The 12,525-nt window shown below is 47.8% G+C and overlaps 1 protein-coding gene across 1 annotated transcript; it reads right to left on the bottom strand.

Annotated features, from left to right (window-relative positions):
- KRT4 (keratin 4) lies at positions 1–7,279 on the bottom strand. The gene is made up of 9 exons (XM_081060342.1): positions 6,578–7,279; positions 4,441–4,655; positions 3,297–3,357; positions 2,828–2,923; positions 2,100–2,264; positions 1,708–1,833; positions 1,056–1,276; positions 768–802; positions 1–658 (listed from the first exon to the last, which is right to left on the bottom strand). The coding sequence occupies exons 1-9, from the start codon at positions 7,265–7,267 to the stop codon at positions 471–473; spliced, it is 1,797 nt and encodes a 598-aa protein (XP_080916468.1). The 5' UTR covers positions 7,268–7,279; the 3' UTR covers positions 1–470.
- Positions 7,280–12,525: the final 5,246 nt, after the last annotated feature.

Here is a 12,525-nt window from a genome sequence, read left to right on the forward strand (position 1 = left end):
GAATGACAAAAGCATTTTATTAAAGATTCACCCAAAGATGGATAGAGGGAAGGAGAAGAATTGAATGGGACTGAGTGGTTCTTGTCCTGACCTTGCAGGGCCAGTTGCTGCCAAGTGGTGGAAAAGGAGTTGGTCCTGATGTAGAAGGATATCTGGAGTCTGGTAGGAGACAGCATTGGGCTGGGAGGGGACATATGTGACACTGATGATTCTGGAGCTGGAGCTCCTGATTGTGTTCTCCTCAGTCCATGGGAAGGTATAGAATCAGCCGGTACCCCTCCCATTCCAGGTGGGTCACCAAGCCCAAATTGAGAAGAAGCTACAAAACTCCAAAAGGGCAGAGTCCACTCCGTGGCAGTGAGGTGACACTGGTGAGACGAGACCCAAAAAGCAGGCAAAGGTGGAGGAAGCACAGAGACACCCAAGCTGGGCCCAGCTGGCCTCAGGGGGCTGCAGGGACCCCATCTCCTTTATCGGTTGGATCTCTTGATCAGGTTGCTGGTAGAGACGGTCTTGCTGCTGGAACTTCCAAAGACACCACCGCCAAATCCATAGCCGCCTCCAGAGCCAGAGCCAAAGCCACTGCCAAGGCCAAACCCGGAGCAGCTTCCTAGTCCTCCACCAATGCCTCCTGCGCTGACAGCACCACCAACCACAGCTGTGGGAGAAACGCAAAGGACACAGTTATTCCAACAGCGCTGGCAACCAGGAGTCACAGCTCAAACCAGGGTGAACGAATGGCCACGGCAGGGTCAGAAGGTACTTACAGATGCTCACAGCATTCTGGCATTCTCCAGACATTCTGTGGGGGAGAGAAAGAGCAGTGAGCCACAGCAGAGCCCGGAGCCTCGCTGCATTCCATAAGCAGGTGTCAAGCACCTTTCTCATCTTTAAGCAGCCAAGCATAAGGCCTGGATGTGAACCTGTTCTTTAACACTGTCCTGGTTTGTAAGGCACCAGCACCCTGAGGCAAATGGTCCCGCAGAGATGCCCTGGACCTGCCATGACGTCTACCTCTCCATTCCTCTTGTTCCCGCCCTGCCGTCCCCCCTCACCGGCACTCCTCGCCCTCCAGCAGCTTGCGGTAGGTGGCGATCTCGATGTCCAGGGCCAGCTTCACGCTCATGAGCTCCTGGTACTCGCGCAGCATCCGGGCCAGCTCCTCCTTGGCCTTCTTCAGAGCAGTCTCCAGCTCTGCACGCTTGCTGAAGGCATCTTTCAGGGCCAGCTCCCCACGCTGTTCAGCATCAGCCACAGACGCCTGCAGAGTCTGGCACTGTGGACAAGGGTGTGAGACGAGCCGTCATCAGTGTCCTGCGGTCAAGACCTCTACATCGGTCCCCTGTCATGTAGCAGCTTTGCTTGGGCTTAGATGTCAGCATTCTGTCTCTCTTCTCCACTTTTCCTGATTCTTATGTATTTCATCCTTTCCAGCCAGAGCCCACCAATGTCCCTAGCGGGCTGATTAAATGCTGATGAGCAAAATCCAATGAAAAAGAGCCAAAAACCCTTTGTTACTCAGGTGGCATGTCATATTAAGTAGGATATTGCTGTAAAGATCAGTGTATGACTTAAGCAAAGAGCAACAAATCCCCTTATAGACAAGCTCAGGATCTTCTGGCTGATGCTCTCTCTGCTTGTCTACTATGAAGACATCTGTCTTTGGCCCTTGGCCCTGTACTGCAGCTGGAAGGAGGGGACACCCACCTGCTTCTTGACGTTCTCGATCTCAGCCCGCAGCCTCTGGATCATTCTGTTGAGCTCTGCAATCTCACTCTTGGTGCTCTTCAGATTGTCACCATATTGGTCAACTGAGGTCTGGAGCTGCTGGAACTAAGACCCAGGAGACACAGGGAACGAGGAGTCAGGGGTGTTTGAGTAGAGCCTATTCTCAAGGCAATGTGGCAAGAATAGCCACAGGTGGCAGGGATAATACACAATGTCAAATAATTTCCAATCAGACCAGGATCAATGATGCCTGGCAGAATCAGTTTATTTCTGACTTCTCTTGGGCTCCAGCTGATGATGGCCTGCTCATAGACATCAAAAGCAGAGCCCCAGAAGCTACTCCCAACCCCTGAGAGATCCCCAGCACCCACCTTGGTCTGGTACAGGGCCTCGGCCTCGGCCTTGCTCTTCAGGGCGATCTCCTCGTACTGGGCCCGGACCTCGGCAATGATGCTGTCCAGGTCCAGGCAGCGGTTGTTGTCCATGGACAGGACCACGGACGTGTCGGAGACGTGGGTTTGCATCTGGGCCAGCTCCTGTGGGAGAAATGTCTCACATCAGGCCTCCTGCAGTGTCTTTTCTCATCTCTGACACCAGAAATACGCTATCATCATGGAAATGGCCATGCCACAGGCTCCGACAGAAGCAGACTTAGTGTTTCCAATGTATAGGAAGGAGGAGGAGGGGCAAATTTCCCAGTAGAAATCAAGCGGTTGGTGACATCTCAAGACAGAAAAGCAATGCTTGTCGTCTTTGCTGCTCCCTGAGAACCATAAGCCACTCCGTGGCAATGGGAGCCCAGTCCGTTGGGTGGAAGGAAATGGAGTGGGTCCATGTCACTAGAGAAATGGCAATAAGTTCTATCCCATGCAATCTTTAGATCTAATCACCTCTTCTAAGGCAGCATCCGGTTTTGAGGGCCTCTTTCTTCAACTGTTTCTATCCATAACCTTGCTAAGAGCCCACTGCCCTGAAGTAAAGCAGCTGGAGTCCTTCAAAGAACTGTGAACTCCACCCAGCAGCCTGATGGAGGATTCCCTTCCATGAACAGGGTGCAGGGGGGAGGGGGGGAAGGAGGAGCAGGGAATGGAGTCCTCACCGCAGCGTAGAGGACCCTCAGGAAGTTGATCTCATCAGTAAGGGCGTCCACTTTGGCATCTAACTCCACCTTGCTCATATAGGCAGCATCCACATCCTGCGGGGTCGGGGGAGTCGGGGAGAAGAGACAAGGGATAGGAATTACAATCGGGGGCAGCTGGTCTTAAGTGACACACAAAGGTACTCTCAGCAGTTTAGGAAACGCTTCTCAGCACCAGGTAAGGTGGGGAGGGACTAATCATTTGACAAGTTCGGCCCCTAAAGCCACCTGAAGACATGGAATTTAATTACCCAAATGGACTTTTTGTCCAGCCTTAATTCCTTAGGACCTGGTTTGGTAGGTCTGGATAGTACCTACGCGCTGGGGTGGAAATGAGGCCGAGATGGACCAATCCCATGATTCCAGCCGAGGAGCACTCGGGAGGGCAGGGTGCCCTCACTGCATTTCCCCACCCTCCTTCAGCTCTTACCTTCTTGAGCACCACAAAGTCATTCTCAGCAGCTGTGCGTTTGTTAATCTCGTCTTCATACCTGGGGGTGGTGACAGGAAGGAAAAGACAAAAGACCCACAGTGAATTAGTGTTTCTCAGCTCTCTGCTTCAGCTGTTCTTACATCTATTTGGAAATATCCAGCTAATCGGCTACATTTGCTCACGTTCATACAGATACTCATTCAGCCTACATTTATCGAATAATGACCATTTTTGAGGTACAGTCTAGACTCTGGTTTATTAAGAGAAGTGAAAACCAAGCTTTAAAAAGACTGTTTTCAAGAGATAAAATGTGAAGAGAAGAACCAGCAATGATCTGGTTGGTTTTATTTCCATAGAAAGACTGTCCTTCTTAAACACTTCCTCTATCTATGCTTTCTAACTTTTACTAAAGTTTTTGCTCTGATTTGTTCATTTAAATGGGACAAAACTCTTAATTTTAAAAATTAAAATGAAGTGTGCAAATGCCTGGAAAAAAAAAAAAAGACTGTCCTTTTGGCTATATGGTGGATTAAATTCTCTTTGTTTCACGTGAGAGTGAATTGAGAGAGGGTTGGTATCTTCTCGGCTCCCCTCCATAAAGAGCATAAGAAAAGCTACTATGGATTGAATGTTCATTATATGTCCATCACTATGCTATATACTTTCTCTACCTCATTTCATTTCATTTCATTTCATTCTCAACCAATAAGGTAGAACTATTACCCCCATTTTAAATGATGAGAAAACCTGAGGTTTAGAGAGGTTAAGCAGCTTACTCAAGGTTACACGGCTAGTAAGTGAAAGAATCAGTATTCAAACAGGTCCATCTGTCTCCACAACCTGTATTCTGACCATGCTGTAGTACATTTCATCTGTTTGGTTTCTAGTCTTGTTTGTATATGACAAACCCAGCTCTCTGAATGTATTATTCATTTTATGTTTGGGGCAACTAAGATCACTAGATATCACCCCATTAAAATGTGACCCTGCAGATGCAGGGGAACAGACTAAAGAACCTTCCTGACCCCTTTGGGATATTTTCAGAGTCTGGAATTCTAAACTACTGGAGAAGAACCCAGGGAGCCTGGGGCATGGCAGGGCAGATTTGCAGGATAGCATCCCCTCTTTCCTCCCCACATACTTGTTCTTGAAGTCCTCCACACTGTCCTGCATGGTCTTCAGCTCAGACTGCAGGCGTCCTTTGTCATTGAACAAGGAATCCAACTGTTTCCTCAGGGCACTGAGGTAGGCTTCAAAGAAAGGCTCTAGGTTTTTGCTGGTCGTGGTGGTTGTCTGTTGCTGGAGGAGGTTCCACTTGGTCTCCAGGACCTTATTCTGTTGCTCTAAGAACCGCACCTGTGTTTAAAAAAGGTACAGGCCAATTGATGAGGGCCTGAAACTTTGGCAGGAGGGCCGGACAAGGACAGCACGAACCCCACCAATCCAAGCCAACCAGGTGGCCCAAGAGCCACTTGAGTAGGACAACCATGTCACAACTCCAGGAACCATTCACTGGGGTCAATATGAGGGCCCCACTTGTGAGCCCATAGCAGCAAATGAGCCATGTGGGTTGTGGAGAACAGAACACAGCCAGAGCAGCAAGGCCTGACCATATAGCAAAAACCACTTCCCCTACAGAAATCCAGAGGCTCTGGAAGGAATTGCTGACAAGAACATTGAACTTCTATGAAATAATAAAGTAAAATAAAATTAGAGGACACAACCACACCATGAGGGCTTCTATTCAAAGAGATCCTGGTCCACAGCAAAAGAATCTGCAGTACATCCACTGAAGATTTTTAAAATATACTTACTTATAAATGGACCTGGTGTGTTCCTGTGAACCTGTGCACAACTGAATATAATTAATTAAGATCAATTCCCCAGACAAATTCTGAGTCTCAGCTAGACTCCTTTCTGCAAGGGGACGTCCCAGAACTAACTTTCTCTCTCTGAAAGCATCTAGCCAGAAGAATCAAGGTAGCAGCTTAGCATGATAGTTCCAATTTATGTGCCTCAGAATCAAAATGAAAGCAGGCAAGGGTGACTGATCACAGTTTGAACTCGAAAGATAAGATGAGACAAGAAACCACAAAACCTTTGGTCTTGCTTTTGTATTATATGTCCTAGAGTCACAATAAAGCCTCTTTAAGCTACCAGGGGTCTAGTCAAACTAACAAGAAGAGCAAATATTCCCACTCAGTCTACCCCAAGATTGTTCATTCTTGCCCCATACGTCTAAGAGAACTAAGACTTCAATGCACGGAGAGCCAGGGCACCCTTGACCAAATGTGCTACACTTATCCATTCAGTCGTTAATCGTTGGATGACTCGGCTCCTGAGACTGATTTGCTTGCTGTCATCCATCATACGGGGCTGTAATTGAGCTTGAGGACCTGAATCTCTAACCTTGCACAGGAAAGGAAGTTGGACTACAAAAAGAGAAGGAGAGACCCATCCTCTCATCCCTTCAAACAGACCCAGATAAGCAATTTTGCCCAGAGTCGGGAGAATGAAAACAATGACCTTCCAAGGTCCTGTCGGGACCTAGATTCTACCATTAAAGCCAGTCCCTTTTTCATTTGGGAAACCAGCCTAGTTTTCTTCTACTCCAGCAACAGAAGTGCCAATGATTAAAATTATTATATTAACAACAATTAATGATTAATTATTAAACTATTAACTGTGTTATTTCCAAAACCAAAATCTGAGAAAAAGCAGAGAAGCAATAAACCCACTGTTTAACTGGGGTGACCTGGACTCAGAAAAGTTGAATTATTTGCCAAATATCATGCAGCACATCTAGGGAAGGGTGACTGATCACAGTTTGAACCCGAAAAGGTGACATGAGACAAGGAACCACCAAACCCTTGGTCTTGCTTTTATATCTATATATCCTAGAGTCACAATCAAGCCTCTTTAAGCTACCAGGGGTCTAGTCAAACTAACTAGAAGAGCAAATATGCCCACTCAGTCTACCCCAAGATTGTTCATTCTTGCCCCATACATCTAAGAGAACTAAGACTTCAATGCACGGAGAGCCAGGGCACCCTTGACCAAATGTAGAAAACTTTAAATATTAAACTGTTTTGATGACAGCCTATCTTCCCACTAGTCATGGGAAAAAAGACACTCGGAATAGTCACTGCCCTTTAGCAGCTGGAAAGCGGAGGCCCAGAGTAGTTCGGTGGTTCTTCCACGGCAGGCTCAGGTCTGAGATGCCGGGACTCAGCAACCCTGGCTTCTACCACCTGGTCTGGCCAAGGGGGATGGCTCACCTTGTCGATGAAGGAGGCGAACTTGTTGTTGAGGGTCTTGATCTGCTCGCGCTCCTCAGTCCGGACCTTCTGGATCTCGGGATCAATCTCCACATGGAGTGGAGTCAACAGGCTCTGGTTGATAGTGACCTCCTGAATCCCTCCAGCAGGGCAGACAGGGAAGCCAGAACCACCCCGTCCACTGAAGGTGCCCCCAAATCCACCACCAAAGCTGCCAGCACCGAAACCAGCACCAAAGCTGCCACCCCCAAAACCTCCAGCAGTCCCAAAGCCAGCACCTTGACGGCATCCGGCCATGCTCATGGAAATACTCTTGTTCCCTCCGAGGTTGTAGAGGCTCCTGCTGCCAAAGCCCCCAGAAGAGCAGCGGCCTGCACCCCCAGACATGGAGGCCGAGCTGAAAGCAACCTTCTTGCCCCCACCTATGACAGCTGAGCCACTGCTAAAGCCCTGGGACCCTCCTCGGGCATAGTGCTGCTTGGAAATCATGGCTGGAGAGAGGAGAGCAAGCTCAGAGTTGTCAGACAGAAGCAAGAGGGGCCAGGCCAATGAATGCCGCAGCCCTACCCTGGGTCTCTTATATGTACTGGAGCAGCAGGGCTTGGTTGCAGGGGCATAAAGGGAAAAATCTGAAACATCTCTGGGCTTGGCCTTTGGCACCAGCCCATCCTTCCCGCACCTGCTGAGCATGTCACTAAACACACCTACAAGAAGTCATTCGGAGGGCACAGGTTACTGGATCCCAACACTCCCCTCCAGGAGAACCTGCACCAGTGCCTCAGGGCCTTCTGCATCAGAGGCCCTGCCTGGCCAAGCCTTCTAGGCCCCCCACCCACTGTACTTCCTTCTCACCAGCCTCCCTGCAGCCTCCCTGCTCCGGGCAAGATGACCCATCCTCTGTTCTCTCACTCCACAGAATTTAGAACTGGAGGGCCTGGGTTCCAGGGCACAGCCTACCCTTATCAGCTTGCAAACCAGAAGCAAGTCCCTCTCAGTGGCTTCACCCATAAACTGGAAATAATACAAATATTTACCTTTACCTCCTCTCAAGATGCAGTGAAATTACAGTTAGTGAAGTGCTTTGTAAACTGTCAGAAGCTGCACATATATTTGTTATTATTGTCATTATTTTTCCTTCCTGCGCTCTTGGTCCCATACACACATAAAGAGGAAAGCCTTATGTACAGCCTTATAGCCTTCTGAACCTGGATCAAGACTCACCTCGACTTGACACACAGTTATTGAGAACCTACTATGTGCCAGGCGTGGAGCAAGGGACTAAATAGAGGTAACTCAAGCCCTCCAGCCTCATGCTCTTTCTTGGCCTCTGTTCGGGTCTCTGTTTGGAACACTAGATCAGTGTTCCATGCTAGGGCCTCACTGTGTGTGCCCTGCTTCTCTGTTTGCTTGCTTGCCTCCACCAAGACAGAGGCTGTTCTGTTTTCCCATAATAGGGGAAGGCAAGGACTCTATAATTTTTTGGTGTTGGAGACTCCTTTGGCAGAATGGTAAACCTACGAGCCCCTTCTCAGAGCAATGTTTTCAAATACAAAATCCTAGTTTTAAGCCCTGCCTTAAATTCTTCCCCACTGAGTGCAACAGATCTGTGTTCAAATCCCACCTGTTGCCACTAACGGTGCAGTCTTGGGCAGGTCAACTAACCCCTCTGAACACATTCAACCCATCCGCGCATCCATAAAATGGGACCTGCCTCAAAGGCAATGAGACGATGTACCTAAGCCAGACACTTAGTAGGTCAGTAAGTATTCATTCTTTTTCTGCCCAGGCTTTGCCATTGCCACTCATGAGGAGAAATTGAGTCTGCACTTGTCTCTTCTTTTTAATCCCTCATGAGACTGCTAGTCCAAATCTAGGAAGTGACTGGGGCCTGGATAATTCCCACAGGCCTGAGCTGACCCTGACCGAATAAAAGCTGGTCATGGTAAAAATGTACAGCTCCTTCCATGCAAAGAGAGAGGGCAGTGCCTGTGGGGTAAGAAGAGGGTGGTCAGTGAACCCAGGCCTTGGGGACAGGGTTGCAGGGAAGGCTGAAGAGGCCGGGAGCTCTCTCTCCTCTGCCAGCTCCTCCTCTACCCTCATCCCCTCTCCTTGCCCTCCCCTTGTCTCTACCTCTGATCTGCACCTCACCCTCTGTGTCATCTACCTCGGCCTTTGCTGAGATCTCCCTGCCCTGCCCAGGTGGACTCTGCATCAATGGAGAGTGGGCGGAAGAGCTGTGGCCGAGAAGACAGGAGGCCCTCAGGCTCCATCCGAGGTCCCTGAGAGAAAGCCCGGGTGATGGTCTGTCCATCTGTAGTAAGTGAGCATTCTAGAGCCAGGACCATCTCCGATAAGGGATGCGGTTGAGCATTCAGTTATCCTTTCAATGAGTATTTCGCTAGTGCCCACTTTTTGCCAGGCACGGTGCAGGACGCTTTATATGCATATGATCATTTAATCTTCCTCAAGTCCTGTGCAGTCAGTGTCATTCGCCCTGCCTGCAAATGAAGACCTGGAAGCTCAGGAGGGTAAAGTAGCCCCAGGGTCACACGGCGGCATGTGGTGGAGCTGGGACTTGAACCTGCATTAGTGTGATCCCAAAGGCTTTGCAGTCCTGGCCTCTCATCTGTACCATCCTGCCTAGTATGAAGTCAGTTTGATGAATTTGTGCAGAGGCCAAACCAGAACTGGACACCTGAACAAGCCTGATTGAACCAACTGATCAGGTCGAAGGGGCTCTGAGAACCCTGGCATCCCAACATCTACTGATTTCCACCCTGACCCCAGGGGTGGGCCCTGGCAGGGAAGGAAGGAGGGGCTACTCCAGGTCTGTGGGGCTGCAGCTGCAGACGCAGAGGAGATCTGGAGTTAACCCTTTGGGGAAATGAGGCCGGAACATCTGGTTTCCTGCCCCGGGAGGCAGTAGGAAGGTCGTAGCCTGAGTGAGGGCCCAGGCGTTCAGACCGTTGGCTACCTCACCTGGCAGGTGAACCCAGGCCTTGGGGACAGGCCTCTCTAAACCTCCCACTCATAGTTCCATTCTCCCAGAGGACCCTGGAGGGTTGATGAGGACTTTTATGGGCTACAAAGAGGGATTGCAGCCACCCAGAGGTGAAGCCGCAAGGTGGCTCATGACGTGTCCCTTGTGTCTTGTAGATTGTGGCTGCGGCACTCCATACTAAGAGAAAATGATGTGGTGTGTGGTACCCAGAGGTGCACCCGATTGTGTCCAATGCCCAAAACAAAATGTAAGTGGGGCTGGAAGGGATTAGGGGAGAAATAATATATAATAATACATTCAATCTTATTTTGTGCTTGTGGAGCACACAAGCACATGGAGCCAAGATTAAGGTACTTCTTGTGAAGGTCACTCTAAATTGCGGTATATACCATCCCTGAGACAACAAGATGAGGAGAAAGCCACAGTGCTTTACAGGGAGAAGAAACTCTCATTTAGAGCTGTCATTATGTGCTGGACACTGGGTGCTTTTCTTATAACAGTTCCATTCTTCACAACAACCCTGCAAAAGAGGTGTTGCTATGCTCGGTTTAAAGTTGTAGACATTGAGGCTCAGAGAGGTTATGTAACTTGCCTGAGATCACACAGCTAGGAAGTGGAAGAGACGGGAGGCCAGTCCTGTCTGATGTCAAAGCTTGTGACCTTAACCTCTACACCACAGTGCTTGATATCAGTGACTCTGCCCCACACAGAAACTGAAGAAAAAAAATTATATGGCAACTTATAAAGACCTGCAGCTTATGGTCCACAAGAGCAGCAATGGGGTCTTGGACATTTTCCGCAGACGTCTCTGCTCCTTCTGTCCTTGCTCTTATCACATGATCGCTTGTTTGGTTGAAGTGTCCCTGACCATACAAGTACCCGATAAGGTATGACATTGTTCCCAAGGGGCCAGTTCTGTGTCCTCCAGTTAACTAAATCCAAATTAACTGAATTAAAAATCCTGTAATAAACCCAAACCAAAAAAGAAGAAAGTTCTAGTCTAGAGCCATATTCTGTGGCCTTATTATTAAGTCAGAGTTGTCAGAAGCTCACAGAATCCTCAAACTGTAGCATGAGAGACCAAAGGAGACATAGGGAAGAGCTTCTTATACAAGAAAGCTTTTATCCTCTAGTGAGAAGAGTTTCTATCCTGAAAATGAGAAAGCTACCTCCTGTCTACCTGGGCCAAAGGCAGGGGATTGGACAAGATAACTCTACCTGGCATCAGCTGCTAAAAGCTGGGCCTGGCCCCAGCCCCACAGTCTCCACTATTGTCCTCTGTGACCCTTCCTCACCTGGGAACTGTTCCAGGCCTTGTCAAGAAGAATAAGCAGCTGACAGGGGTGTGGAGCAGGGGCAGGAGGGTGTGTTTGCTCAGGGTTTTCTGGATGAGGGAGTCAAGCCTCACATTCAGCCCTGGGATTATGGGGATCCCAAGGTCTTTCTCTCTCTGCCCCAAACCTGATGTGTCGTGTGAGAAAGCACCCTCACCCGGTTCAGTCAGTCACCAGCCTCGCAGCTCCACGGGGCCTGAGTCACTGTGTGGGGAGCCAGAGCCAACTTGGGGATCAGAGACTCTAAAAAAAGAACCAGTCAGCATTTCAGGGAGTGGTCAATAAAGGCAGTGACAGGGTGAATCTCCTTAGAATCAGAGGGTGGGGGGGCAAAGAGGGTCTGGGCATAGGATCCCCCTTTCTAGGAGTAGAGGGCAGCCTTTCCTGGTTTCCCACCCGAGGCATGTGCAAGCAGGGGTTACCCAACATGTAATAAATCTGTTCAGATTCTCTGTGTTTTCCTGATTCAGTCTTGGTAAGTTGTATGTTTCTGGGAATTTATCCATTTCTTCTAGGTTGCCCAGTTTGTTGGCATATAGAGGTTCATAATACCCTCTTATGATCCTTTGTAATTCTGTGGTATCAGTTGTAATGTCTCCTCTTTTTGTTTATAATTTTGTTGATTTGGGTCCTCTCTCTTTTTTCTTGGTTAGTCTAGCTAAAGATTGTCAATTTTGTGTATCTCTTCAAAGAACTAAGTCTTAGTTTTGGTAATCTTTTCCATTGTTGTCATGTTCTCTATTTAATTTATTTCTGCTCTAATTTTTATTATTCCCTTCCTTTTGCTAAATTTGGGCTTAGTTTTTTTTCTTCTTTTTCTAGTTCCTTGCGATGTAAAGTTAGGTTGTTTAAGATCTTACTTTTTTTTTGATGTATGCATTTATAATTATAAATTTCCCTCTGAGCATTGCTTTTGCTGCATCCCATATGTTTTGGTGTGTACCTGTTTCCATTTTTATTTGTCTCAAGAAACTTTTTGACTTTCCTTTTAATTTTTTTCTCTGATGCATTGGTTGTTCAAGAGAATGTTGTTTAATTTCCATGTATTCATGAATTTTCCAGTTTTCCTATGACTGATTTCCAATTTCATACTATTGTGTCAGCAGAGATATATGGTATGATTTAAATCTTCTTAAATTTGCTGAGACTTGTTTTGTGGCCTAACATATGGCCTATCATACGATCTATCCTAGAAAATATTCCATGTGCACTGGAGAAGAATATGTATTCAGACAAATGTGAATATTTATTGATGACTAGCTGAGAGGGCTAAGAGAAAAATCATCTGATTCCAAGATGACGAACTAGGAAACCAGAATCCAGGGAGAGGAAAGCAAAGGGAAGCAATTCTTGTCAAGGTGCTCATAAGCCAGATGTTTTACACATGTTCTCATCACACCCTGCTTTTATTAGGTTGGGGCAAGAATAACTGCAGACTTTGCGATTATTTTTAATCTTTTAAACCACAATTACTTTTGCACCAACCTAATACAAAGGAGGAACCTGGAGCTCAGAGAGGTTAAGTAACTTGCCCAAGGTCATACTGCTAGTAAGTGGCAGAGGAGGAATTTAAACCCAAGTCTCCCCAGTTCTAAATGAAGCCTAAGATCTCT

The sequence above is a fragment of the Rhinolophus hipposideros genome (assembly GCF_964194185.1).
Source record: "Rhinolophus hipposideros genome assembly, chromosome: 9".
Lineage (NCBI taxonomy): Eukaryota > Metazoa > Chordata > Mammalia > Chiroptera > Rhinolophidae > Rhinolophus > Rhinolophus hipposideros.

What these genes read in the sequence shown, in the direction of transcription:
- KRT4 (XM_081060342.1), bottom strand. Translation starts at nt 7,267, where the DNA reads ATGCTCAGCAGGTGCGGGAAGGATGGGCTGGTGCCAAAGGCCAAGCCC. An exon ending in TCGCCTCCTTCATCGACAAG is followed by an intron (nt 4,656 to 6,577) that starts GTGAGCCATCCC and finishes TTTTAAACACAG; the next exon opens with GTGCGGTTCTTAGAGCAACA. An exon ending in CTGGAGGGCGAGGAGTGCCG is followed by an intron (nt 803 to 1,055) that starts GTGAGGGGGGAC and finishes TCTCCCCCACAG; the next exon opens with AATGTCTGGAGAATGCCAGA.